Source organism: Dromiciops gliroides, chromosome 1, assembly GCF_019393635.1.
Source record: "Dromiciops gliroides isolate mDroGli1 chromosome 1, mDroGli1.pri, whole genome shotgun sequence".
In the NCBI taxonomy this organism is placed as follows: domain Eukaryota; kingdom Metazoa; phylum Chordata; class Mammalia; order Microbiotheria; family Microbiotheriidae; genus Dromiciops; species Dromiciops gliroides.
In genome coordinates this window covers 8,709,605-8,736,591 of record NC_057861.1, presented here as the reverse complement: position 1 = coordinate 8,736,591, position 26,987 = coordinate 8,709,605, and the positions used below count along the sequence as shown (strand labels likewise).

The 26,987-nt window shown below is 49.0% G+C and overlaps 1 protein-coding gene across 2 annotated transcripts; it reads left to right on the top strand.

The window, feature by feature from the left end:
- The first annotated feature begins 10,311 nt into the window (after positions 1 to 10,311).
- TCN2 (transcobalamin 2) lies at positions 10,312 to 26,971 on the top strand. 2 transcript variants are annotated; one of them, XM_043979308.1, is made up of 10 exons: positions 10,314 to 10,568; positions 11,195 to 11,390; positions 14,422 to 14,614; positions 15,575 to 15,729; positions 17,259 to 17,420; positions 20,697 to 20,869; positions 21,400 to 21,580; positions 22,384 to 22,567; positions 25,256 to 25,371; positions 25,565 to 26,971. In XM_043979308.1, the coding sequence occupies exons 2-10, from the start codon at positions 11,327 to 11,329 to the stop codon at positions 25,624 to 25,626; spliced, it is 1,290 nt and encodes a 429-aa protein (XP_043835243.1). In that variant the 5' UTR covers positions 10,314 to 10,568; positions 11,195 to 11,326; the 3' UTR covers positions 25,627 to 26,971. The 2 variants fall into 2 exon arrangements, with proteins under 2 accessions (XP_043835244.1, XP_043835243.1); XM_043979309.1 differs by lacking the exon at positions 17,259 to 17,420 and having other exon boundaries at positions 10,312 to 10,568.
- Positions 26,972 to 26,987: the final 16 nt, after the last annotated feature.

Genomic DNA, 26,987 nt, shown 5'->3' with positions numbered 1-26,987 from the left:
GGCGCTACCTAAAAACCCAGCTATTTTTAAACTGATTTGCAAACTGATTTTAAGGATTCACAAAATAGGAGCTAGTGTTAATAAGCACATACTGGCTGCAAGACGAAAAAGTGCAAGGAATTTTTAAAAAGTCTTGTTAATGTCTATTGTTTGTGCTTTATGGTTATTTCTGGAAACTGAAGATTTCATGACCAAACAAAGGGTAAAGAGGGTCACAGAAGAGAAAATGGACAGCTTCGATTACATAAAATTGAAAAAATTGTGTACAAACAAAACTAATGAGGCTTAAATTAGAAGGGAAACTTAACTGGGGGGAAAATCTTTGCAGCAAGTTTCTGTGATAAAAGTCTCATTTCCTAGATAAAGAAAGAATTGACTCAAATTTATAAGAAATAAAGAGCCATTTCTCGACTTGTAAATGGTCAAAGGGTATGAATAGGCAGTTCTTAAAAGAAGACATCCAAATGATTATCAACCATATGGAAAAAATGCTCCTCTCTCATAAGATAAAATGGACACATTGAATGACATAAAATTGAAAAGTTATTGCACAAACAAAACCAATGCAGCTTAAATTAGAAAGGAAACTTAACTGGGAAAAAAAATCTTTGTGGCAAGTTTCTCTGATAAAAGTCTCATTTCCAAGATATAGAAGGAATCGAGCACATAGTGAGGCTTACTGAGCTGTCCTAGATTGGTTCCTTGTTTGTTACTCCCAGATGCCCTGTAGGTAGAGAGTATAAGGAATGATATCTAGCGAAGCACCAAACACTATAAGGATGAGCCTCCAGACAAGTACTTCCCATACATTGGCTTATTTGAGCTTTATAAACCTGTTTTTATCTTTATTTTACGCATGAAGAAACTGAGGCTCAGAGAGCAGGGAATTGTCCATAGTGACAAAGCTAGCCAGAGGCAGAGGGAAGTTTTGATATGGACTCAAGACCCAGCACTCCCTCTATGCTTTTCCATACTAGTATTCTGTAAGAAGTGTCCCCATTTTTCAGATGAGGCAGTGACTTATCCAAGATCACATGGCCAGTAAGAAGAGTCAAGACTCTGATTCTGGTTCCCCAGTCATATGTGCTTCCTCTCTGTCCCTGACCCAAAGGGGCTTGGTTAAGGCAGAGTGTAAAAGATGCCATCCTAGGGGCAGATCACTTGAGGTGCAGGACTTGAGAGGCAGGATAAGCTGGTTTGGTATCAGAGATGATGTGGGACTGGGAGTGTTCTCTAAGGGCCAGGGGAGGCTCGGGGGAGGCCGAAGGGAAGCCAGGACCTAACATTGTGCTGGGAATGAATAAAGGCAGTTGAGGGAGAGGAAGAGGCCAGTCCGGCTGGAGGGAAGGATTCCTAAGAAAGTTGGCAGAAATCAAGCTGTATGAGGAGCTTGGGGGTAGATGCCACTGGTGAGCCCTGCTCTGGACCTCAGTTTTCTTCTCCTAAAATGAAAGAGCTTCTGTCCAATACCTTCCCTCTCTCTTTCCTTGGCTCCAGTCTCTAAGGAAGAGGTGCACCTTCTCACCAGAGCCAACCCCTCTGCTGGAGCTCTTTTTTTTTTTTTTTTTTTTTTTTTTTTTTTTTGTGAGGCAATTGGAGTTAAGCAACTTGCCTAGAGTCATACAGCTAGTTAAGTGTCAAGTGTCTGAGGTCGGATTTGAACTCAGGTCCTCCTGAATCCAGGGCCGGTGCTCTATCCACTGCGCCACCTAGCTGCCCCTCTGCTTGTGCTCTTGATCCCCTTCCCTCCCCCCTCCTCTGGGAGTTGGCCCCTTTATTCCACCCCTTCCTCTTTGTAACCTTTGATCTCTCTTGATCCTCTGGCTCCCTCTCTACTGCCAGCACTCAACACAGTGTCTGGCACATAAGGGATCAGATTATTGCATTGCCATGGGGAGCTTCCAGATGACATCTCCCAATGCAGGTTGGAGCCTTCTCTGCAACCTCTAGCCTGATTTGCCTGGAGCCTCAGAAGTTAAACAATTTGTTCAGGGTCACATAGCAAGTACAGGGTGGGCTGAAAGTCACCAAGGGGTGACTTTTAATAACTTTTTGAAAACTATTTTTATTTATTTTCTATGTTGACTGTATATGAAACTATCATATTGTAAATAAAAAATAAAGAAGTTATTAAATGTTGAAACCCCTTGGTGACTTTTGGCTCACCCCTGTATATGTTAGGTGTAACTTGAATTCGGGTCTTCCTCCAAAGCCAGATCTCCGGCTACTACACTGTACTGCCTCTTTTCAGGGTGTATAGCAGGGAGCAGGCATATAGATGTGTTCTGATTGATGCCCATATCTCCCCCACTGTAAGACAATCTTCAGTTTTCTTCTTGCACAGCATGACTAATGCAGAAATATGTTGGATGTGATTGTGCATATATAACCTCTATCAGACTGCTTTCTGCCTTGGGGAGGAAGAAGGAAAGGGAGGGAGGGAGAAAAATTTGGAACTAGAAATCTTATAAAAACAAATGTCAAAAGCTATCTTTACATGTAACTGGAAAATAATAAAATACTTTTATGATAAAAAAAGAGAATCTTCAGTTGACACAGTCATCACCTGTCTTTAGAGCTGTCTTTAGATTTCTCCTCCATTTCCCTGCCTAATTCCTAAAATAAGCTACCTACACTCATTGCCTCCACTTTTTTACCTTCCACTCACTTCTCAGTCCCTTGTTGTATGGTTTCCCACCCCACCACTCAGTAGAAACTGATCTCTAGGGTCATCAATTGATGACCCTATTGATTTAAAGGAGGAAGGTAAAGAATTGATCAGGGTGTCCTAATGAATTTAGGAATTGATGTAATCACAGAAAGTAAAAGGCAGGTAACAACTAAAATATGGTGCTAAGATCTTAAATAAAGTGCAAAGAAATTCAGCTAGTTCCATGGAATTAAAGGCTTTTTTTCCCTTTTTTTTTGTGAGGCAATTGGGGTTAAGTGACTTGCCCAGGGTCACACAGCTAGTAAGTGTTAAGTGTCTGAGGTCGGATTTGAACTCAGGTCCTCCTGACTCCAGGGCCGATGCTCTATCCACTGCGCCACCTAGCTGCCCCAAATTAAAGGCTTTTTAAGGGGAATGTTTTGTAGCTACTATTCTTATAATGCCATCTCAGAAAATGTCTTTGCTTTGAGTGAATTGTGTCTCCTGCCTGACAATTAAAGGAAGGTACACACCAGTGGGGGCTCGGGACTCATCAACAAGCAAGCATTATTAAGCACATATTATGCGCCAGGCACTGTATTAAAAAGCAGGAATACACATACAGCAAAATGAAAGTCAGTAAATATTCTAAGGGAGGAAGTTGTGTAAAAGGGAGCTGAAAAATAGGATGGGGCTGGGCAGGGCACCCTCAAGAACATGGTGGAATAGTCCAGAGCATCAGAAGGAGAACCAGGAGGGTAACCGGCCCTGGGCCCTTCACCAAGGGGAGAATGGGGACTCGGCGTTGGAGGGATAGTCCAGGATAAGGAGGGACATTAGGGAACTTCTACAGTTTTAGGAGGACAGACCCACAGAGGGCCTTGAACCCCAAGTAGTAGCTGCCTTGGGAACACAACCTAAAAATACATTTTGGGGGGCAGAGCCCCAGAGGGAATGCTAAACCCAGTGGCCTTCCTTGGTTCTTCCTTCTTGATTCCTTGTTCCCTTTGATCCCAACACTGTTCCTTGTTCTCCACTTACTATTTCTCAGTCTGTTAGCCATATCATGATCATCTGTGCCCCCCTCTATCTTCCCAATTGTATCTGTAAGTCAGACAACACTCATTTATTAAGCTCTTACTAGGGTTGTCTTGAAAGGCGAGAAGAATCCCTACCCTCAGGGAGCTCCCAGTCTAATGGGGGAGACAACATGGAAATAACTAGGTAGATACGAGGTATAGACAGTAGACAAAGGTAACCTGAAAGGGAAGGCTTTAGAGTCGGAGGGACAGGAAAGTCCCTCTTGTGAAGGGGGGCACCTGAGGTGGGTGTGAGGAGGGGCAGCATCCCAGGTGGGAAGCCTGTGGGCTGTTGTCCTTCATGCTCAAAGAGGACAAAAATGGCTTCACTATGTTGGGGTCAGGGTACAGGGTGTCCGACTGAGGCTGATCAGACCAATACGGGCCACAGCTCTCTCATGTCTCACAATCAGAGAGACCTTGAGAGTGTCCTTGTATCACTTCTTCTGACGTCCATGTGAGCACCTGCCTTGTGTGAGTTCTCCATAAAACACTCTTTTAGGCAAGTGTATGTTTGGCATTCAAACAATGTGGCCCATCTGAGTTATGCTCAAGAGGACCTCAGTGTCTGGTACCTTGTGCTGCCGGGTGATCTTCAGAATCTTCTCAAGACAATTCAAATGGAAATGATTCAGTTCCCTGGCATGGTGCTCTTAGACTGTCCAGGTTTCACAGGCAGACAACAATGAAATCAGCATAAAGGCTCTGTAGATCTTCAGTTTGGTGGGCAGTCTAATGCCTCTTCTCTCCCACACTTTCCTTTGGAGCCTCCCAAACTCTGAGCCAGCTCTGGCAATGCGTGTGCACATCCATGTATACATCCCTGAAAAGTATACCGCCAAGGTAAGTGAACCTATGTATAGCATTTCAGGTTTTTCCATTTACTGTGACCAATGGTTCCATGGATGGATGGTGTGGGGCTGGCTGGTGGAGAAACTCTGTTTCTTGGTATTAATAATCAGGCCAGAAATTAGCACGAGCAGCAAAGAATTGATCTCAGCCTCAGAGGCTGCATGAGTTCATGATCACCTGCAAACAAAAAGTCTGGCACCAACTCTATCTCCACTTTGGTCTCTACTTGTAGCCTTTTCAAGTTAAATAATTTACCATCAGTGAGGTAGCAGACGCATCTGACAACATTGCTGAAAACATGATGCTAAAAAACATGGGAGCAAGCACACAGCCTTGCTTCACTCCACTGTTGACTGGGAAAGTGTGAGAGCATTGTCTGTTATCTAGAACCTGGGCAAGAATGTCATCATGCAATTGATGTACGATACTGGTGAACTCTGGGCAACTACATTTTGCCACGGTCTTCCACAAGCCCTCAAGACTGACAATATCAAAGGCCTTGGTCAGGCTCGTAAATGTTCCTTACAGACCTCTGTTGTCTGCTCCTGGTATTTCTCCAGGAATTGTTGGGCAGCAAACACCTTGGTAACTGTTCCTTGGCCCTTTCTGAAGCCACACTGGCTCTCAGGTAGATGACCATCTTCTGGGTGAAGGATCAGCCTATTAAGGAGGACTCTGGCAAGAATCTTGCCAGCAGAGACTAAGAAAGAGATACCTCCACCACCAGCAACAGCCCTCCTCCCACTCCTGCTGTAATCGTCCCAGGATGGCCTACTTTTCCTTTATGGAGATGGACCTCCTCTTACTATATAACCCAGAAAATGTCCATCAGCTTTTATATGAGCAATGGACCCTTTGCCTTGTAAATCTCAGATGGAAGAGAATCAGCACCAGGCACTTTGCCACAGACGAGGAGCCTAATGCTTTCAAAGCCTCTTCTTCAGTTGGAAGTTTTGCCAGAACTGCTAGAGAGATTGACTTCAGCCTAAGGTCAATGGCTTCAGCATTGGTCGATGACAGTGTGTTGTGAACACTATGGAAGTGTTCAACCCATCTCTCCAGGATCATGTCCTTATCACTAATCAATGTGGCTCCATCAGGCTGAGTGGCTGAGATGAACCAAAGGTCTTTGGTCCATAAATAGCTTCAAGGCATCATAAAAGCACACTGAATTGTTATTCTCAGCAGAAAACTGAATTTCATCTGCCAAGAATCCTGCACTTCCGTAAGATTCACTTGCACTTTACTTTTTTCTTTTTTTTTTTTTTTTTAGTGAGGTAATTGGGGTTAAGTGACTTGCCTAGGGTCACATAGTTAGAGTGTTAAGTGTCTGAGGCTGGATTTGAACTCAGATCCTCCTGACTCCAGGGCCAGTGCTCTAGCCACTGTACCACCTCGTTGCCCCTTGCACTTTTGATGGAGTTAAACGCTGCCTCTTTAGAGAGGGACAAGCTCTCTGGTCATCCCTTGTTTTTCTGTTTAGCTGCTTCTGAATTTTCCCTTCATTTTTGTCCACCCGGTCTTAATGTTTGTGAGTGTTCTGGCCCAGATGAGTAAAGGCAGTGCTGGGACACCAAATCTCTGGGTCTGTGCACACTGTGAAGAGCTTTAAATGCCCAACATAAGACCTTATATTTGATCCTGGAAGTGATAAGGAGCCACCAGAATTTACTGAGTAAGGGAGTGATATGGTTAGACTTATGCTTTAGGAAAATCTACCTTGAGTGGAGGATGGATTGGAGTAGGGAAAGATGAGGCAGGGAGAAAGGATTTTGCAGTAAAAGTGATGAGGGATTGGGGGCAGCTAGGTGGTGCAGTGGATAGAGCACCGGCCCTGGAGTCAGGAGGACCTGAGTTCAAATCCGGCCTCAGACACTTAACACTTACTAGCTGTGTGACTCTGGGCAAGTCACTTAACCCCAATTGCCTCACTAAAAAAAAAAAAAAAAGGTGATAAGGGATTAGTATGAATGTATTCAGTTGTCATCTCTATGCAGATTATTCAGAAATCCTTATATCCAGGGAGGTGATGCAGCAGTTAGAGGGCTGGGCCTTTAATCAAGAAGATCTGAGTTCAAACCCAGCCTCAGACACTTCCCTGACCCTGGGCAAGTCACTTAACCTCCATTGACTACTGTCTCCTTGACTGTAAAATGGAGATAATAAATGCACCTAGTCCCTGGGTTGCTGTGAAGCTCAAATGAAAATGTTTAGCACAGGGTCTGACACGTAGTATGTGCTTAAGAAATGCTCATCTGCCTCCTTCTTTGACTCTTCCTCAGAGAGCTCAGTAGCACCAAGTACCCACAAGCCATCTCCACCTGGATCTCAGCAGCATCTCGAACTCCATGTGTGACCTTAGATACTTACGAGCTATGTGACCCTGAGCAAGTCCCCTGTTGCCCCAAAAGAAAAGAAACAAGCTCATACCAAGCTTCCTGATAGTTATTTGGACTGGACCCAGGCAAGGAACATCTGAACACAGTTCAAGAACTGACCCATTCCCCCTAGGCCTGTGATATCCACATTACACTACCCTTTGTACATGTCATTTTCCCCAAATGGGCTGCAAACTCAGTGGGGGCAGGGAATTCCACTTTTGTCTTTTGTCTAAACAGTACTAAACACATAGTAGGCACCAAAAAATGCTGTTAAATTGAATCACTTAAGGTTTTCCAGCTCTGACCTTTATGATGCTATGACTGCCAGCAAATCACTGTGTGACCTTGAACAAGTAAATTATGTTCTCTCTGTGGGGCCTCCCTTGCCTCATCAGCCAAATGAAGGGGATGAAATCGATCAGGAGCTCTAAACCCAGGAACCTGGAGGGATTTCAGGATGGGGGAAAAAGATGTCTTTATTTTCACTAACAGTAGTAGTAGCAGCAGCAGCAGCAATCCAATGTATTTTCTTTGATGCTTTTAAAACATTATCCTGAACTGTACCCAAAGGGCTATGAAACTGTGTGTGCCCTTTGATCCAGCAATACCACTGCTAGGTTTATATCCCAAAGACATCCCCCCAAAAGAGAAAAATGCCTATTTGTACAAAAATATTTCTATCAGCTCTTTTTGTGGTGGCAAAGAATTGGAAATCAAAGGAATACCCGTCAATTGGGGAATGACTAAACAAGCTATGGTATATGATGGTAATGGAATATTATTGTGCTATAAGAAACGACAAGCAGGATGATTTCAGAAAGGGCTGGAAAGACTTGTATGAACTGATGTATTGTGAAGTTGATGTAGGAGGCAAAAAAGGGTTAATAGAAAAACCCAAGACCCAAGCTCTAATTCAGATATTAGCTCCAAAAGGGAGTTAGATCCCAGTTAATGGATAACTTATGTTAGGTTCTCATACCCATAGTGATCAACATCCATAACGGACCAGAACAGGTCAGGTCAAAATAACAATAAAGGAAAAAGACAACCCATAGAAATTCTAATGAAAAATGGAGATGTTTTGAAGCTAGCCATGGGAATCAGAAAGAGACATGTGCAGAAAAGGCCAAATTTGTCCCTAGATTCATCTTATGATGTGTAAACCCCCAAAACACACCTCCACTGAAAAAGGTACCCGCTTCGGGGGTTGGCTTTGGACCCCAGGAACTCCAAATTAGGATAAGCCCTCCCCTGAAACATTCCTAGGTGGAGAATATTATAATGAGGACAGGTCCTCCCTTGTACCTCCCCAAGGTGGAAATTATTATAATGAGACTGATAATCAATTTATCCATACTATAAATATAACTGTCTTTCCTTTCCTTATTTGAGAGATACCTTTCTACTTTTCTGGTTCTCTCCCTGTGGTCACTCACAGTATTGCAATAAAACTTGGGAAACTGAGTCACTGAGTCTTGTAATTCTTTTGGGACGACTCACGATCAATTGGACCCCAAATTCCATCCCACATCAAAGTGAACAGAACCAAGAGAACGTTGTGCACAGAGATAGCAATATTGTTCAATGAAAAACTGAAATGACGTGACTACTCTTAGAGATACAATGGTCCAAAACAAGCCCAAAGGACTAATGATGAAGCATCCTATCCACCTCCAAAGAAAGGACTGATATTGATTGAACACAGAAGCATGCTATTTTTTACGTTCTTTCATTTTTAAAATTTTATTCAAGTTTTTTATACAAAATGACTAATATGGTAATGTTTTACATAATCATACATGGATAACCTATATCTGATTACTTACTGCCTCAGAAGAGGAAGGGAAGGGAAGGAAGAAGGGATAGAATTTGGAACTCAAAACTTTAAATGAAAATGTATTATTATTATTAATAATAATAATAAAGATAAATCTTCTAGAGGGTAGTCTCTGGCAGTGGCTAGTGGTGGCAGTTCGGAAGCACGGGCTTTGTGCTGGGTCTTGGGCATGCTGGTTCTCCACCTGGTGGGCAGTTTGGGATTTGGTGAGTTTTATAAAGGAAAATCCTAAATTCCTTTGAACTTGCTTAATCTCTGGTATTGCATAGACTAATCTGTATTTCTACTTCCTTATTTCCCTAATTGGTTTCACCTTTGTGGTCTAATTAATTCCCAAGCAATAAAACCTGATCCTTTATGAACTTAAAAAAAAAGATAAATCTTCCAATTAAAAAACAGGATAAAACATTATCCTGAGACAGGCTTCCCCAGACCTCCCAAGGAGCCCATAACACAAACTAAAAAAAGGTCAATAACCCTAACTAGACCTTCTTTAACATCCTGTCCAGTCCAACATTTCTGTGTTTCTTTACCCTCTTAAAACACATTGGGGCAGCTAGGTGTCTCAGTGGATAGAGCACCGGCCCTGGAGTCAGGAGTACCTGGGTTCAAATTCGGCCTCAGACACTTGACACTTACTAGCTGTGTGACCCTGGGCAAGTCACTTAACCCCAATTGCCCCACAAAAAAACAAAAACAAAAACAAAACACATCGGGAGCCAGTGAGAGCTTCCGAGGTTGGCACACCGGGCAAATTGTCAGAGGTAGGAGAAGGTGCTGGAAACGCCTGTCTGTTAATCTAGACACCAGGCGATAAGGGCAGGACTTAAGATCCGTCTCATCAAGCAGAGATAGGGAGGGACAGACTGAGGCTAAACCGGGCTCGAGAGCTGCCCGATCTTTTCCTCTCTCTGTCCCTGCTTGTCTGACTGTCCCGTTCCTCAGGACATGAGGGCAGACGAGGGGCTCCCGGAAAGAGCCAACCAAAGAATAATCTTGGCACCGGCACCGAGCTCTGGGATAAGGCCCAGGAAGTTTCCCGTCCTAATACACCCACAGGCACATCTCCACCCCGTACCCCGCCCCGCCCCCCCCCCCCCAGTGTGTTTTTCTGGAGTGTTGTTATGGAAAGAACACAGATCTCAGTGTCTGAAGATCTGGTCTAGCCTGCTCCACTCTGACCCTCGGCATCCTTATCTGTAAAAGGAGAAATGAGGAGAATACAGGAAAGCATCTCCAAGGGCCCCCTTCTTGCCTGCTCTGAGACCTTAGAGGGGGGTGTCCGAGCTGGAAGCAATCTGGGCCGGCCTTTCCAGACCCCTTCTTCACGATCGCCCCTGCCCAGTGAGGCGGCCGCTGCCGGGACCCGAAGCTGCCATTAACCACACGTTATAAGCCCGCGTGCCCCCCCTCCCCCCGTCCCCTCGGCTAGCGTCCCTGCCCCCGGGGGCGCAGCTGGGGCCAGCAGGACAGATGACTTCAGCAGCCCATCATGTGACCGCGGGCAAGCTGCTGGACCCTAGGAGGGACCCGGTTCCTGCCGGGGCTCCTCCCTCCTCCGGCTCCCAGCCTGCCCCCAGCCCCGACCCGGCCCTGCCGGGCCCCAGGTTGCTTTCTTTAAGACACGAAAGCCTGGCTCCCCGCCCTGCTCTGAGACGGCTGGGCGGGACCACGGGCAAAACTCTCTCGTTGCCCTGACTGGCTGCAGATCGCAGGGCACCCCGTCTACTGCCTACCCAGCAGGGGGGCTCCAGGAAGCCCAGGGCAAGGTCTGTGTCACCCCGGGAAAAACGAGTTTGGTTCCTGGTCCGGTCCTTCTTTTGCTCTGCGAGCCCCGGGAGGGCACGCGGCTTGGGACCCCCCCCCCTTCCCTCCCGTGTCCTCCCCTCCCTTTCTCTCCCCTTCTCTCTCCTTCCCTCCCCTTCTCTGCCCTTCCTCCCCTCCTCTCTCCTTTTCCTCCCTGGCCAGGACTGAGTCAAAGGCACAGCAAGGACCCCTTCCTTTCCACCACCCTATATCCCCCTTCCCCAACCTGCCCCAGGACTAGGGCGTTTCCTACGGTGGGTGCGGTGGAGGAAAAACTGGGAGCTCAATGCAATTCAACTCCTAAACTTTTATTCAGCCCACTGCGTCCCAGGCTTTGTGACCTTGGAGAATTGGGGATTCAGACTCACTTGACCCATCAATCACACAGCATTTTTCAGCACCTACTGTGTGCCAGTCACTGCTAGGCACTGAGGATAGGAAAGCACACCTGACAATCAATGAGCAGACTAGGTGCAAGGTACTTGATGAGTTAAACTGGGAAGACACAAGTGAACGGCTTCTGTGGGCTGACCCTCTCTCTGGCTTCTCTCTGGCTCTCAACCTTTTTCCTGTCTTTTTGCTGACTTAGCCCTGACCGGTCGTTGGAGGGGTGGAGAGGTTAATCAGTGACAAAGGAAAGAGCTCAAGCTCTGGGCTGGGGTGGCCTGAACCCTTCCTCCAAACGGCTCCTGGATGGGCAGCGCTTAGGAGATTTGGGACCATGAAATCTGCTGTGAAGTTGCTGGTCCTGCTGTCCTGCCTGGGAGTATCTGCCCAGCTCTGTGGTGAGTGAGTCACACAGCCTTCTGCCCACAGCACCCTGGGGGCTCCTGGAGACCCCCACAAAACTGGCCCATGGAAGGGGCCTCCCAAGCCAGAAGGGTCCCCGGAGATCCTGGCATCATCATTCCAGGGCTCTATCCCCGCACCACAGGTCTGGAGTTGGAGGAGATCCGAGACACTGTCTTGTCCCACTGTGTTCATTTTACTGATAAGGAAACTGAGGCCCAGAAAGCTTTGCCCAAGGTCACAGGATGGGGAAGGGAAGGACCAGGTTTCCTGAACTGACAGTCAACTGCTCCCTCCCTCCCTCCAACCCCCAGAGCCCCACACTAGGGAGCAGAGAGCAGGACCCCTCTGTAATCAACCAATCAGCAAGCATTTATGGGAAGCCAGGCACCATATGAGACCCTGGGGCTGTAGAAACAAAATTGAGATGGTCCCTGCCCTCAGGGAGCTTAGGTATGAAATATATTCATGGAACCTTGGGGAGGAGGAAGGCACCTGCCGCTAGGGGCCTCAGGGAAGACCCTGGAGCTGACCTGTGAAGGAGGTGAGGGACTCTATGAGACAGAGGAGGGGGGATGCAAGGCTGGGAGGGGCCTTAGAACAGGGGATGACAGAGCTGGTAGCGGGGGTTGGAAATCTTATATATTGCAGAAGAAAATGCTGGAGGAGGAAGCAGGCCTGGCCCAAGGTTCCTCAGAGAGGAATCAGTTAATGATACACTTTACAATTGTCATCCCTGAAGGCCCTGGCAGGGATTCGTCTGCCCATCCTGGGGCTCTTATCTCCCCATCTTATCGGTGAGTCGGGGCCTGCTGGGTCTTGTCCCATGACTCACCAGGTGTCCCCCATCCAGGTTCGTGGGCTGCCCCCTGGTTCAAAGGGCTCTGCCAGGACTCACCTCCAGCTGCCTTTCCCTTCAAGAGAGAACAATGGCCTTCCACAACCCATGGCCCTCAGCAGCCACAATAACTGTTTTAACTGGTGCTAACCTTGCAGCTCCCCCATCAGGCAAGCTTTGGGAGCAGGGGCCGAATTTTGTGGATGAGGAAACCGAGAGTCAGAGTGAGCTGCCCGAGGTCTCCCAGGAGGTCTCCCAGGCCAGTGGCTTGGCCCACTTCACAGAGCCTTCTCTTCTTTGGCCATTTCTTAGCTGGGCCTAAAAAAACTCTGTTGGATTAAACTTTGGTGGGTGAGTGAGGGCTGGAGCTGAGCGGGCTCATGTGTGGTGTCCTAGAGCCACAGTCAGAGGCTCCTGGGCTGGGAGACCATCGAGCTTGCCCCTCCCCACCAAGGAAGGGCAGCTGGACTATTGGTGTCTGCCCCCCAACCCCCCACTTTGCATCCCACTCGACAGATTTTTTTGGCTTTAAATTTTTAATTGCTTTTTTTGTTTTTATATCACCTTATTTCTAATATCCCTCCCTGAACTCCGAACCCTCAGATCGTATCTGAGCCATCCCTTGGAGCCCTGATAAAGAGAGGAGAAAAAGACATTTCAGCAAAGCAAGCGTGACAATGCCCATAGGCCCCCACTTCTGCAAAGATTTTTTTCAGATTTTCTCCTGGATTGAGCTTGGCCATTATAACGAAAGTGTCCAGTTTATTTTTCTCTCTCTCTTTCTTTCTTCTTTCCTTCCTTCCCCCCTCCCTTTTTTGTTCTTTCTGTTTACTTTTTCCCCCATTTATTTAGAATTTTATTTTTTTCCCAATTACATGTAAAAACAATTTAAAAAATTGGACCCAGCAGGCCCTGGAGCCCCGATAAGGTGGGGAGTTTTTTTGTTTTGTTTTGTTTTCAGGGCAATGAGGGTTAAGTGACTTGCCCAGGGTCACACAGCTAGTTAAGTGTCAAGTGTCTGAGGTTGGATTTGAACTCAGGTCCTCCTGAATCCAAGGCCAGTGCTTTATCCACCGCGACACCTAGCTGCCCCAAGATGGGGAGTTTTAAAAACATTTTTTTAAAACTTTGTGTTCCAAATTCTCTTCTTCCTTTCCTCCCCACATTCCCTTAAGAATGCAAGCAATTCAACATAAGTTATACATGTGTAGTCATGCAAAACATTTCCATATTAGGTTGTAAAAGAAAACAGACCAAAAAAACTAAGAAAAAGAAACTAAAAACAAAACATGCTTCAATCTGTATTCAGACACTATCAGTTCTTTTCTCTGGAGATGGATCCCATTTTTCCTAAGTCCTTCAGAGCTGTCTTTCTTTCCATTGACTTTGCAATTCAACATACATTTATTGATCAATAATAATTCTTATACATTGGTTACCCCTTCAAGCAGAGATAAGGGGTCTACCTGCCTGGGATCACAGAATTCCCAAACCCTACAGTTGGAAGGGGCCTCACAAAGTCCAATCCAACATACACCAGATCAGAAACCCCTCACAAGTGGTCCTCCTCCAGTCTCTGATTGAAGACCTTCGGGACGGGGAGCTCACTACCATGCTGGGCAGCTCTCACAGTCAGGAAGTGTTTCCTGACCTCAGGCCTAAATTGTTCTGTTGGTAGTTTCCCCAACTGCCCCTCAGGAACTGGCCAAGCAGAGGAGTTTTGTAGAGGGAACCCTTGTCCAGGTATGGGTTAGAATTGATGGCTTCTGGGCTTCCCCCCTGCTCTAAAGGTCCCACGAGGGCATAGCGTGTTTGCAGGAGTGGTTCAGAGGAAGGAAAAAGCACTTGGACAAGGGGGGACTTGGGGAGGCTTCTAGGAGGAAGTGGCTTCCCAGCTGGGCCTTGACTAAGAGCCAGGAAGGGACGGAACTTAACTCATAGAGCTAGGGCTGGAAAGAACCTTGGGGTGGAGGCTTCTAATCCAACGGCTTTATTTTCTAAATAGGGAAACTGAGGCCCAGAGAGGCGAAAATCCTTCCCAAAGAGACAGGATCATAGACAGAGCTGTAAGGGACCTCAGAGGCCATTTGGCCCAACTCTTTCATTTTGTAGATGGGGAAACCAAGGCACCTGGGAGCTTGAAGAACTTGCCCAGGGGGTCTTGTCTCACATTCCTCCCTCTCCTTCAGAAATCCCCCCTGCAGACAGCCTCCTGGTAGGGAGGGTCACCCGGCAGCTCCTGGCATGGATGGCCCGGCGCTCCCCTGAGGAGCTGAACCCCAGCATCTACGTGGGGCTCCGTCTCTCCAACCAGCCAAGCCAGCACCAAGACGATCTCTATCTGAACAGCCTCATGATTCATTACCAGCAGAGCTTCACCAGGTTTGGCTGCCCCTCCCCATCTGGCGGGATCCATCCCCAACTGGCGGGATCCATCCCCAACTGGAGGGATCCATCCCCATCTGGCGGGATCCATCCCCAACTGGTGGGATCCATCCCCATCTGGAGGGATCCATCCCCATCTGGTGGGACCCATCCCCATCTGGTGGGATCCATCCCCATCTGGCGGGATCCATCCCCAACTGGCGGGATCCATCCCCATCTGGAGGGATCCATCCCCATCTGGTGGGACCCATCCCCATCTGGTGGGATCCATCCCCATCTGGCGGGATCCATCCCCAACTGGCGGGATCCATCCCCAACTGGTGGGATCTATCCCCATCTGGAGGGATCCATCCCCATCTGGCAGGATCCATCCCCATCTGGCAGGTCCATCCCCGCTCTGGCGGGATCCATCCCAGGCAGACTGGGGGAAGATGGCTTCCTCATTGACCCAGCCTAGAACCAGAGTGGGGGGGGCCACAGTTTACTTCAATTCCACCAACAGTCACCTGTGAGGGGCTGGGCCCTGTGCTGGGAGGGGGAGATAAAGATGAAAGCTTCTAGCCTCAAGGGACTTCCTGCCCCTCGTTTTGGTTTTTTTTTCAGTCTCCCCTGGGTAATTCTCTAAAACTGTTTCAGAGAAGGTATCTACCTGTATTGATGGAGAGAGCTTCCTCACATGGGAATTCCCAGTACAGTGAACTCATATGTCCAGCCCATATGTTCAGGCACTGAGTGAGACTCTACAGACACAGCAGAGTCCAGGAGGCTATGATCTAATGGAAGGGAGGGAGGATGAGAAGTATGAGGCCCCATGGGAAGAGCGACAGGCCCCGAGTTAGAATCCCATCTCTGCCCCTGGACACCAGGGGGATGTTGGGTAAATCCCAATAATTCCCCAGTTTCCTCCTCTGTAAAACAGCTGCTCTTTGACCAGTCGGAACATTGTCTCTGTCCTAGCCTTGCCCTGGACCACCCACCCAAGCCCTCCATGGGCCAGCTGGCCCTCTACCTGCTGGCCGTGAGAGGTGGCTGTAAGGACATTGACACCAGGAAAGGAAACGTGCTGGTCACCCAACTCAAGCATTACCTGGAGGAAGAGAAGCATCGGATAGGTGAGTGGGCTGGGGGGCCCAGAAAAGGGGAGCCCGCAGATGGAGGGGAGGAGGCTGCATCTGCTGGAATAAACAATCAGAGCCCCAAGAAACTCAGTGCATTGTACGATGAACTGCCTACTCTGTGCTGGGCCTACTATGTGCTATCACCCCTCGTGCACGGTGGAGGATGGGGGAGGGCCTGGGCTCTGGAAGCAGGGTGCAGGCCTCACTAGCAGTGCTCTGTAGGTCTGTGATCCAAGGACAACCAGCGAAGGTCAGAGGCACAGAACACCTAAATCCCATCCACTGTGCTCTAGGAGAGCCTTGGTCTGGCTTGGAAGATTGGGCCCCACATCCAGGAAGTCACAGCTGCCTGAAATATAGAAGGAAGGGGAGTGTGTGCCAGGCCTCGTGATGGATTGGAGAATCATGTAGCTCCTGCCATCAAGGGGCTTACATTCTACTAGGCAGGGCTACAAAGAGGAGTATAGTCCACCCACCACTAAGCATTGATTTGACGCCTGCTGTGTACCAAATACTACTCTAGGGACTGTGGATGGGAAAACAAGAGTGAAATAGACCCCGCCTCCCACCCCCAGGAGCTTGCATTCTCTCAGGGGAGCTGCTACGTAGCCAGGAAATGATACAGAAGATATACAATGTACTTTTGTGGGGAGACAGGAGTGGTTACAGGGCAATATGAGAGGGCTTCTTGTAGGAGGAGCCGAGCTTTGGAGAAAGAAGGAAGGGAGGAAGGTGCCCATTCCAAGACACTTCTTAGCTGGGTGACCCTGGGCAAGTCATTTAACCCTGCTGGCCTCGATTTCCTCATCTATCAAGTGAGCTGGGGAAGGAAATGGTGAACCCCTCCAGTATGTATCTCTGCCAACAAAACCCCAAATGGGGTCAGACACAACTGAAAATGACTGAAAAACATGCTGTACAAATTACAAGATAGTGTGTGTGTGGGGGGGGGGGGGGGCAACAATGAGGGTTAAGTGACTTGCCCAAGGTCACACAGCTAATAAGTGTCAAGTGTCTGAGGTCATATTTGAACTCAGGTCCTTCTGAATCCAGGGCGGAGGCTTTTTCCATTGCGCCACCTAGCTGCCCCACAAGATATTGTTATTAAAGATAGTTTCCAGAAAAGGGGGCAGAGCTTCTAAATCTATAATTTCATCAATTTTGTAAGACTCTTTCCACCCAAGCAGATCATGGTTGTTGAGGAGCATTGAAGACTTAAGTGACTGGCTCAGGGTCACACAGCCCATATGTGTCAGAGGCTAGGTTTGAAGCTAGGCCTCCCTGGCTTTGAGGCCAGTTCTCTGGCCACTGCCCCATACTGCTTTTCTTTAAAGATAGTAGTCCCCAAATCTGAAAGATGGAAAAAACCCACAAGAATTTCACAGCCATCCCTCAGGCCTGACCATGGCTGTCTGGAGGAAATGAGGATGGGACTCATCAGGGCGTAGGGGGAAGACAGGGCTCCTGCAGGCCTCAGAGCCCTTGTTGGGGCCATGACCACCTGTGGGGGCCTCCCCGGCCAGGGCATGAGCACATGGGCCGACCTCTGACCAGCTATTACCAGTACAGCCTGTCCATCCTGGCACTGTGCATCCACAACAAAAAGGTGCCCGGGCACGTGGTGGAGAAGCTGCTGTACGCCACCGAGAACGACCTCTTCCTCCATGGGAACCAGTACTCTGTGGGTAAGTGAACGTGCTGTCTCCTGTGCCCACGATGGGAGGTCAGGAGAGGGGGGGCCTTAGCAACTCTGTGCACCGGGCATCAGAAGGAAGAGCTCATTACCCCTCTGAGATGCCACTGACTACCTGATGCAGCCCTTAGCCTCCTGCTGCAATGCCAGCACTGAGCAATGAGGGCATCACAGATTCAGAGCTGGGATGGAGCTTAGAACAGGGGATGTCAGAGCTGGGAGGGCCTTAGAACAAGGGATGTCAGAGCTGGGAGGGGCCTTAGAACAGGGGATGTCAGAGCTGGGAGGGGCCTTAGAACAGGGATTGTCAGATCTAAGAGGGCCCTTAGAACACAGAATGCCAGAGGAGGGAGAACTTTAGAATATGGAATGTGAGAACTAAGAGGGGGTCTTAGAACATAAAATGTTAGAGCTGGGTGGGACCTTAGAAGGTAGACTGTCAGAGCTGAGGTGGGGAGGGGGCTTAGAACAAAGAATGCTAGACCTAGGAAGGGACCTTAGGAGAATGGCAGAGTTTCCAGGCAAACCTTAAAACAGGGAATGTCACAGCTGTGAGGGACCTTAGAGGAGAAAATATTAGAGCTGGGAGGGACTTGAGGTTTTTAAAGGGCTTTTGATATATTCTCTCTCAACCCTGACAGCATATTCTACAGTGGAAATAACTCTGACTCAGGAGTCAGAGGACATGAGTTCGAATCTTGCTTCTGATGGTTACTACCTACATGGCCTGGGGGCAGTCACTTCACCTGTTGAGAGGTTCTTTCTTCATCTCTTTCTTCATCTGTTGAAGGAGAGGTTTGGACAAGGTGGCTCCCAGGGGCCCTTGGAGACCTGTGCCCCCTCCACTCTGTTAGCTTATTACTATTTTTATAAGTGAGGAAACCAAAGTGATTTGCCCAGAGCCACTCTGGGGTCTGGATAAGGACTCACATCTCTCTCTGCACTGAGGCCAGTGGTTTTTTTCTCATGATTCAGTTGTGTTGATGGGGATTCTATTGGCTCCAAGGCTCCTTCTAGTTCTGAGATGCTCTTATTCTATGAAATTCTAGGTGGATGGGTGTTATACTGGGCTTGGAGCCAGAAAGATGTGAGTTCAAATCCGATTTCAGATACTTCCTGGCTCTGTAAGTCATTTAACCTCTGTCAGCCCTGGTTTCCTCATCTGTAAAATGGAGATCATTATATTGTCTACCTCTCAGTGTTGTGCAGGTCCAGTGAGATGATATTTGTGAGGTGCTTAGCACAGTGCCCACCTTATTCCCTTTGCCTTCCTTTCCTCCCTATGAAGGAGACCTGGGTAGGACTTCAGGGGCCTGCCTGTAAGTCCCATCTCTGCCATTGATTCATTTTGTAAACAGAGGAAAGTCATTTCCCATCTCTTGGCCTCAGTTTCTTCCTCTGGAAATGAAGCTATGCTTGATTTCTGAGCTCCTTTCTAGCCCTGACATTCCATGTTCTAAGGCCCCTCCCAGCCCTGACATCCCCTGTTCTAAGGCCCCTCCCAGATCTGACATTCTATGTTCTAAGGCCCCTCCCAGCCCTGATGTCCCCTGTTCTAAGACCCCCTCCCTTCCCTGACATTCTTTGTTCTCAGGCCCCTCCCAGCCCTGACATCCCCTGTTCTAAGGCCCCTCCCAGATCTGACATTCTATGTTCTAAGCGCTAAGTTCTCAGGTCTGACATTATGCATTCTAAGTTCCCTTTCAGCTCTGAATTCTCTGTGCTGAGGCCCCTTACAGTTGTGATGTTGGTTGTTTTCTGTGCTCTAAGGCCCCACCACCCTATACCTAATTTTCTAGGTTTTTTTTTTCCAATCAACAAAAAATCAATTTTCTCTTCCTCCCTCTCCTCTTCCAAATTTAGGAAAAGAAAAGAGAAAAACAAAACCCTTGTAATAAATATGCATAGTTAAGCATAAGAAATTTGCCTCATTGCCTCCATCATCTCTGTCTCTGTCTCTGTCTCTGTCTCTGTCTCTGTCAGGAGGTAGGTAGAATTCTTTACCATCAGTCTTCTGGAATAGTGGTTGAGTAGAGTTCCTAAGTCATTCAATGCTGTTGTTCTTTACAATATTATTGTTATTGTATAAAATAATCTCCTGGCTCTGCTCACCTTGCTCTGCATCAGTTCATACAAATCTTCCCACATTTCTCTGAAACCATCCCCTTTCATCATTTTTTTTTTTTTAGTGAGGCAATTGGGGTTAAGTGACTTGCCCAGGGTCACACAGCTAGTAAGTGTTAAGTGTCTGAGGTTGGATTTGAACTCAGGTCCTCCTGACTCCAGGGCTGGTGCTCTATCCACTGCGCCACCTAGCTGCCCCCTCCCTTTCATCATTTCTCACTGTATGGTGACACTCCATGCTATTCAGAGACCTTGACCTGATCAGCCCTTCTTCAATTGACGGGCATCCCCTCAATTTCTAATTCTCGGCCACCACAAAAAGGCTGCTCTGAACATTTTTGTCCAGACGGGTCCTTTCCCTTTGTCTTTCTCTTCCTTGGGGTATTGGCCTTGGACTGGTATTTCTGGGTCAAAGGTTGTGTTCAGTTTAGAGCCACAGCTCCAAATTGCTTTCCAGAATTGCTGGACCGGTTCTCAGCTCCCATGGTCCATCAGGCCGCCTCTAAGCCCTTGGGACTCATTCTTCTGGCATTTCATGCTCTAAGGGCCACGTCCCCATTCCAGCCGCTTACAATAATGTATGTCCAATAGTCTGCTAGTTGGGGTGGGGGGGGCGGTAGCAACACCCCCCTGACCTCATGGAATTCAAAGTCTCACCCGGGCTTTCCTGCCTCTCAAGCCCATTCAGCTCCACCCCGGTCTTGCCAGGGATCCTCCCTGAGCATCTGCACTGCCCCTGGAGGCTGTCCTCTGGGCCCTTTAATATCTCATGGGGGTGATCTCATTAGAGCAAGAGCCAGGGCTCAGCCTGGCGGTAGCACCGGGCCTGGGGCCCAGCCTTGGCAGCCACTGCTGGCAGGGATATGGGCCTAGAGCTGCCATCCAGGCTCTCAAGGACAGCCTTCCCTTTCCTCCAGCCTTTGACAAAGCAAGGAATTGTGGGCAGAGAAGCGACTTGCCCAAGGTTACTCTGTCATCATGTAGGAGCATTCGAACCTACCTCCTCCAACTCCAGATGTCTCATTGAGAAACTCAAGAGATGTACGGTGTTGGCCCAGGGGAAGACGATGGCCACAGACATGCCCAGCAGGGGCGGCAGGGGCTCCATCCTCCCTTCAAGGCTGTTTTACATCTTTCTCTCCAGACACAGCAGCGATGGCAAGTCTGGCCTTCTCCTGCCTGCAGGCCTCTGGCCTCAACCCAGGCCTGGCCTCTTGGATCTCCAGGGCCTCAGAGCATGTGAGGGACAAAATTCTTGGAGAAGAAACCTCAGAAGGTTACTTTGGAAACATATACAGCAGCCCTCTGGCCCTACAGGTGGGAGAGGGCATTGGGTGCCACCTGGGAGGTGGGCTGGCTTGGCATGCTGTGCGCTTGCTCTCACCTCTTTCTCATCTCTCTCTCTCTCTCACCTCTTTCTCTCTCACTCTTTCTCTCTCATCTCTTTCTCTCATCTCTGATCTCTCGTTCTCTTTCTCTCATCTCTCTCTTACCTCTTTCTCTCTCATCTCTTTCTCTCATCTCTGATCTCTCGTTCTCTTTCTCTCATCTCTCTCTTACCTCTTTCTCTCTCTCTCATCTCTCTCATATCTCTAATCTCTCATCTTTCATCTCTCTCCCTCATCTCTTTCTCCCTCCCTCTCATCTTCCTCTCATCTCTCTCTCCTCTCTGTCTCTCTCATCTGTCTCTTTCTCCATCTCTGTCTCTGTCTGTCTCTCTGTCTGTCTCTTCCTCTGCCTCTCTCTCCATGTCTCTGCCTCTCCCATCCTTGATGACGGATGGGAGAGGCAGTGGATCCCTGGCGGTGGGACTTCTCAGTAGTCTGTCCTCTTCCTGTCCTTTGCAGGCCCTAATGGAAGCCCCTTCGCCAGTGTCTGAGGTAGCCTGCTTCCAGGCCGGGGCTGCTCTTCTGAAGGGTCTCCAGGAGGGGGCCTTCCAGAACCCCATCCTCTTGTCCCAGCTGCTGCCCATCCTGCACCAAAGGACCTACCTCAGCCTCATGCAGCTGGACTGTAATGACAAAAGAGGTCAGAGGAACCGAGAGGCTTGGGGTGGGTGGGAGACAAGGAAGGAGGGAAGGAGAAGGGAATGGGGAGGAAGGGGGGAGTCAGTCCCTCAGGAGTCATCTGCACGGGCTTCCTGTATGCCTGCTTTTACAGAGGATGGAAACATACAATGCCTAGCATTCATTAGGTGCCTAATAAATGCTTGCCAACCTTCTGCCCCCCTTATTGACTCAGGGGATCGTGGCTCAAGAGGTGGGAGGGACGTCAGAGGCTGTCTAGCTCAACCCTCTCATTTTACAGAGAGGGAAACTGAGGGCCATTGGTGACAAAGTGACTCACCTAATTTCTCATAGGGAGTAAGGGACATAAACAACATTTGACCTCAGGGCCTCTAACTCCAAGGGCAGCAGCTCACTATTAGTAGTAATGGTGACCCACTTGACACGGCTGATGGCAAAGCACTTTACCTAGTTATTTCACTTGGTCCTCACAACTACCTGGGGAGGCAGGTGCTGTTATCACCCCCACTTTACAGATGAGGAGACGGGGGTGGTTCTGGGTCACCTCTGGCCCATGACGAGCCCTCCCTGACTGCCTCAGGCCTGGGGATCCCTGCCCTCTGGTCTGATGAGTCCCAGGCACAGACGCTTCCTTTTCCCCCATGGGATCATCCTGGGAGGCCTTGCAGGATGAGGGCCCTGCTTCCCAAGATCTCCCACAGTCTCTCTTGGGCCCTCGGGGGCCCCAGTCACAGCCCTTTGAACTAAACCCAGTTTGGTGTCTTGACATTCCTCACTACTTTGTTTTGCCTGCCCCACTCCTAGGTCCCCTGGAAGCAGATCTCATCACGCAGATCCCATTGACTCAGGAGCCACGGAACATCAGGGTCCAGCTGAAAGTCCGAGCAGAGCCCCAGCTCATGTTCCTTCATGATGGGCAGTACTCTGTTCCCGAGGGGGCCACACTAGAGGATGTCCTGAGCAAGGCCCAGGAGGAGAGCTGGTTTACGTAAGAGGCTTCCTGAACAATCATGAAACCAAGAGCAGCTCCTATTTCCATGGCCCTTGTCAGGTTTACAAGTTTGAGGGAGCTAGACCCTACAAGTGTGGTTAGCCCCATTTTGTAGCTGAGGAAACTGAGGCCCAGAGAGGGCAAATGACTTTCTTAGGGTCACACAGCTAATAAATGGACTGGGATTTGAACTCAGATCTTCTTATTTCAAGTACAGCATGCTTGCCACTTCCCAGCATGCCTTCTCTTCTGCTGAATTCCTGGGGTTGGAGTTATGATGGGGCCTGGGGTAGGGCACAGGCCCAAGAAAGCCTAACAGTGATAGATGGATGGATGGATGGATGGATGGATAGACAGACAGACAGACAGATAGATATGGAAATAGGAAGATAGACAAGTAGATAGATGATAGGTAGATAGATAGACAGACAGTAAGATAGGCAGATAGACAAAATAGATATAGATGGATAGATGGATGGATAGATAGACAAATAGATGTGGAAATAGGAAGATAGACAAGTAGATAATAGGTAGATAGATAGAAAGACAGACAGATAGATAAAGTAGATAGATAGATGGATAGACAGACAGATAGCTAAGAGTAAGTGAGCATTTATTAAGGACTCACTATGTGCCAGACCTGTATTGGCATTGTGTAGGGCATACAAGCAAATCAGCCCCTGCCCTTGATAATCTTGTGTTCGAATGAGGGAAGGGAAGATGAAAAGCTATCAGAGCCTGGTGACCTGGGTTCAGAGTTTAACTTTCTGGTGAGCAATAGCTGAGAATGATGGTGCCTGGGGGAATGATGGGTGCCTGCTTGGAGGCCCCTAGGGAGGGGGCCTACTATGTCCTTATTGTCAGAAGGTGTTTCCAGAACCCCAAGCCTTAATTGCCTCCTTGCCACTTCCCCTCCTTGAGTTCTGGCCTTTGGGGCTGAGCTAAAAAAGCCTCATCCCTTCTCCTTAAGGTAGGCCTGCAAATACTTGAACATGCTTATCACATCTTCCCCAAGTCTTCTCTTCTCCAGACTGAAATGTCCCCAGTTCTTTCAGTCCACCTTAATTATCTAATCTCAATTGTTTCAAGACTCTTCCCCACCCTGGTCCTCTTCTTGGGATTCTCTCCTGCTTGTCCATGCCCTTCTTAAACTGGGGTGCCCTGGAGTGATCTAAGGCCTCGTGTAGCCTGGCCAGGGCAGAGGACAGTGGAATTGTTCCTTCCCTAAGATAACTGTGTGGTCCCGGAGGACGGTGCCCTAGTCAATGGAAGATGAGGGCTTCTTTGCATAGATTTGGCTGGCTGCGGTTCTGTCTGTGTTTCATGTAGCTGGTGATTTGTAGAGCTTTAATAGTGATAGTTCCTATGTCTGCACAGGGTACTTTGAAGTTTGCCCAGTGTCTCACTCAATCCTTCCAGCAATGCTATGTGGGAGGGCTCATTTTACAGATAAGGAAACTGAGGCCCAGAGAGATTTAGCACTCTGCACAGAAGGTTGAAGGCAGAAGTCAGACCCCAGTTCCTGACTCCAAGTCCAGTGTGTCTCTCCGCTATGCCAGTTTGCCTGCTCGACTGCTACCGACACATGTGTCAGCTAATAATACCTGGGCTTGGCACCATCTGTTTTCACATTGATGTGGGGGTGGTAGAAAGATCACTAGCTTGTGAGCTAGAGGACCTTGGTTCAAATCCCTGGTCTGTACCTTACTATCTGTATGACCTTGGGCAAATCACTTCTCTTCTCTGAGCCTCAGTTTCCTTCTCTGTAAAATGAAGGGATTGGGGTTGGACTCAGCGATGTCTAAGGTTCCTACTAGCTCTAGATCTCTGAGCCTCTGGAAGGTCCTCTCTGGGCCTCAATCTCCTCTTCTGCAAAATGGGGATGGGGGAGACTAGAGGGTCTCTCTGGTTCCTTCCAGCCACAGATCTGTGAGCCTAGGATTCTCTGAGGCCACAAAACCCAACCCACCTCATATGGACCAACGCGTCAGCCAGGGTTGATATTTGATCTGCAGTGTTCCATACCTGTGTGTCCCGTGAGCTTCCACTCCAAGAGGAGGGACGAGACAAAGACCCAAGATCCAGGGAGTTCTGCTCGGGACAGGAGTCAGACCTCCTCAGTTTTCCAGAATCTTCCAGTGACTCACTGGGTTGCCCTGAAGGAATTGCTTAATGAGTTATGATGGGAAAAGCCCTGGATACGGAGCCAGGAGCCCTGAGTTCAAGTCTTAACTCCTATTATCTTGCTGTGTGACCTTGGGCAAGTCTTACTGCCCACCCTCCTTCCATCCCTGGCCTCAGTTTCTTCATCTGGAAAAGGCAGTTCATAACAGCCCTCTTTACCTCATGGGTTTACAGTGAGATTAAAAGGAGAAAATGGATAGGAAATGAGAAGTGATGGAAGGGGTGATCCTCGCTGGAGTCCCTCTCCACTCCCTTTGGGTCCTAGCAGGTGAGATGCTCAGAGGGAAGGGCTCAAATTCTTGCTTCCAGACACATGCCCCTGACTTTGCCTCCTCCCAGTCTGTGGCCACTTCAAATACCACCTCTCCCACTTTCTGGCTCTGTTCCCTCTCTGGGCCTCAGTTTCCCCCTCTGTAGGGTGATGAGGTTGGACTTGCTGATCCCTGAGGTCCCTTCCTCCTTGAGAGGTAGAATCCCACAAACCACTTCTGTTTTGGGCAGGTACGAGACTCAGACCACCCTGTCCGGTCCCTTCCTAACCGCGGTGATGGGCATACGCCCCGGAGAACGGCAGTACTGGCAGCTCCTCCGTGCCCCAGACACACCCCTGATGCAAGGTGAGGCTGGGGGCGGGGGAACAGCATGACCCAGGGCAGCCCTGCTTCCTCATGGCCTCCTTCCATCTGCCCTCCCTCCCAACCTTTGCTGGAGTCCTGGAACAATCAGATCGGGACCAGGCCTGGGGTGGGCGTGTGAAGCCGTTGGGGGCCCCTGTTTGGCCTACCCACCTCGCTGCTCCTGTCTCTGCAGGTATTGCCAACTATAGGCCCCAGGACGGGGAGACCATTCTTCTGAGCCTGGCCAACAGTTAGAGAGGGTTGCTCCGTCATCCCCAGGCTCCATCATCCAGAGACCTAGCCACTCCCTTTGGCTTCTGCTACCTTCTGCTCAGGAGAGAGTAAGGAGGGAGGGACCTTTCTCAGGGCTCCCTACAGTCCTCCCCCAGCCAGCTAAGGGCGGGTGATGTCAAATCCTGACCTTGGACAGTGACCACAGAAGGCCCTCCCCTCTGCAAAGGAAGCAGGAATCACCCCCCCCCAGGCCTTTTGCCTGGCTCTCCCTCTGTCCCTTCAACCCCTCCAGAACCAGAGCCACCTGGTACCTCCCATCTGGAGGCCTCAGTGCGCCTGGGCCGCTGCCCTGCCAACTTCCCACATTCTGTGGCACTGGGGGGTTCGTTCACCAGGTGGAGAATCTGATGAGAATCACATCCTCCATGCTACTGCAGAGGAAACAGAGAGCAAACAAACAAGGAAGGGTCACCCAGAGTAGGCCAGGGAGATGATCAGGACCTGAACTCTGGTCTTTAGATTCTCTGCTGACTGTTCTGGAATGCACATCTTATAGCCCCTACTTCACAGAACAGGAAACTGAGGGCCCCAGAGAAGAACCAATTTGCCCAGGGTTCCTGGGTGATGTTTTCTGCCAAGGTTCCTGGGCAGATTTCCCAGGGTTCCTTGGAAGCGTCTGAGTCAAGATTCAAACCCAAGGCCCCTTCCCCAGTGTGGGCCTTTCAGCAGTCTGCAGAGCTGGTGGAACAGTGTGGTACAGTAAGAAAAAAGCACTGGCTTGGGAGTCAGAAGACCCGGGTTCAAATTCTGACTCTGATTACCCAGCGGCAATCTTGGGCAAATCACTTAATCTTGCTGAGCCTTGGTTTTCTGTCCTGTAAAGTGGAGGCATTAAACCTCCAAGATCCCTTCTGTCTCTAAATCTGTGAGCCAATTGTGATTTTTTTTTTTTTTAGTGAGGCAATTGGGGTTAAGTGACTTGCCCAGGGTCACACAGCTAGTAAGTGTTAAGTGTCTGAGGCCGGATTTGAAGTCAGGTACTCCTGATTCCAGGGGCGGTGCTCTATCTGCACCATCTAGCTGCCCCAGCCAATTGTGATTTAAAGCCCTCTTGACCCTTCCTACGCCTTCTGGGATCCCCAAGAACCTCTGGATCTCAGATTGGGGGGCCCACATGGCCTGGCCTGTCTCCCCTCCCCACCCCCATGTCCATCCTCTTACTGGATTCCACACTACGTCCCCTGCACTGAATGAGGACTGCACCCACTCAGCTTTGGCCTCTCACTTGCTACCAAGCACCTGTCTCCCTTTGCAGTGGATTTTGGTCTCTGGTTTTATCAACAACGATTAAATCGATGCTGTTTAAGACTGGTGACTGCTGC

What these genes read in the sequence shown, in the direction of transcription:
- TCN2 (XM_043979308.1), top strand. Translation starts at nt 11,327, where the DNA reads ATGAAATCTGCTGTGAAGTTGCTGGTCCTGCTGTCCTGCCTGGGAGTA. An exon ending in GCAGCCCTCTGGCCCTACAG is followed by an intron (nt 20,870 to 21,399) that starts GTGGGAGAGGGC and finishes TGTCCTTTGCAG; the next exon opens with GCCCTAATGGAAGCCCCTTC. An exon ending in CAGGAGGAGAGCTGGTTTAC is followed by an intron (nt 22,568 to 25,255) that starts GTAAGAGGCTTC and finishes TGTTTTGGGCAG; the next exon opens with GTACGAGACTCAGACCACCC.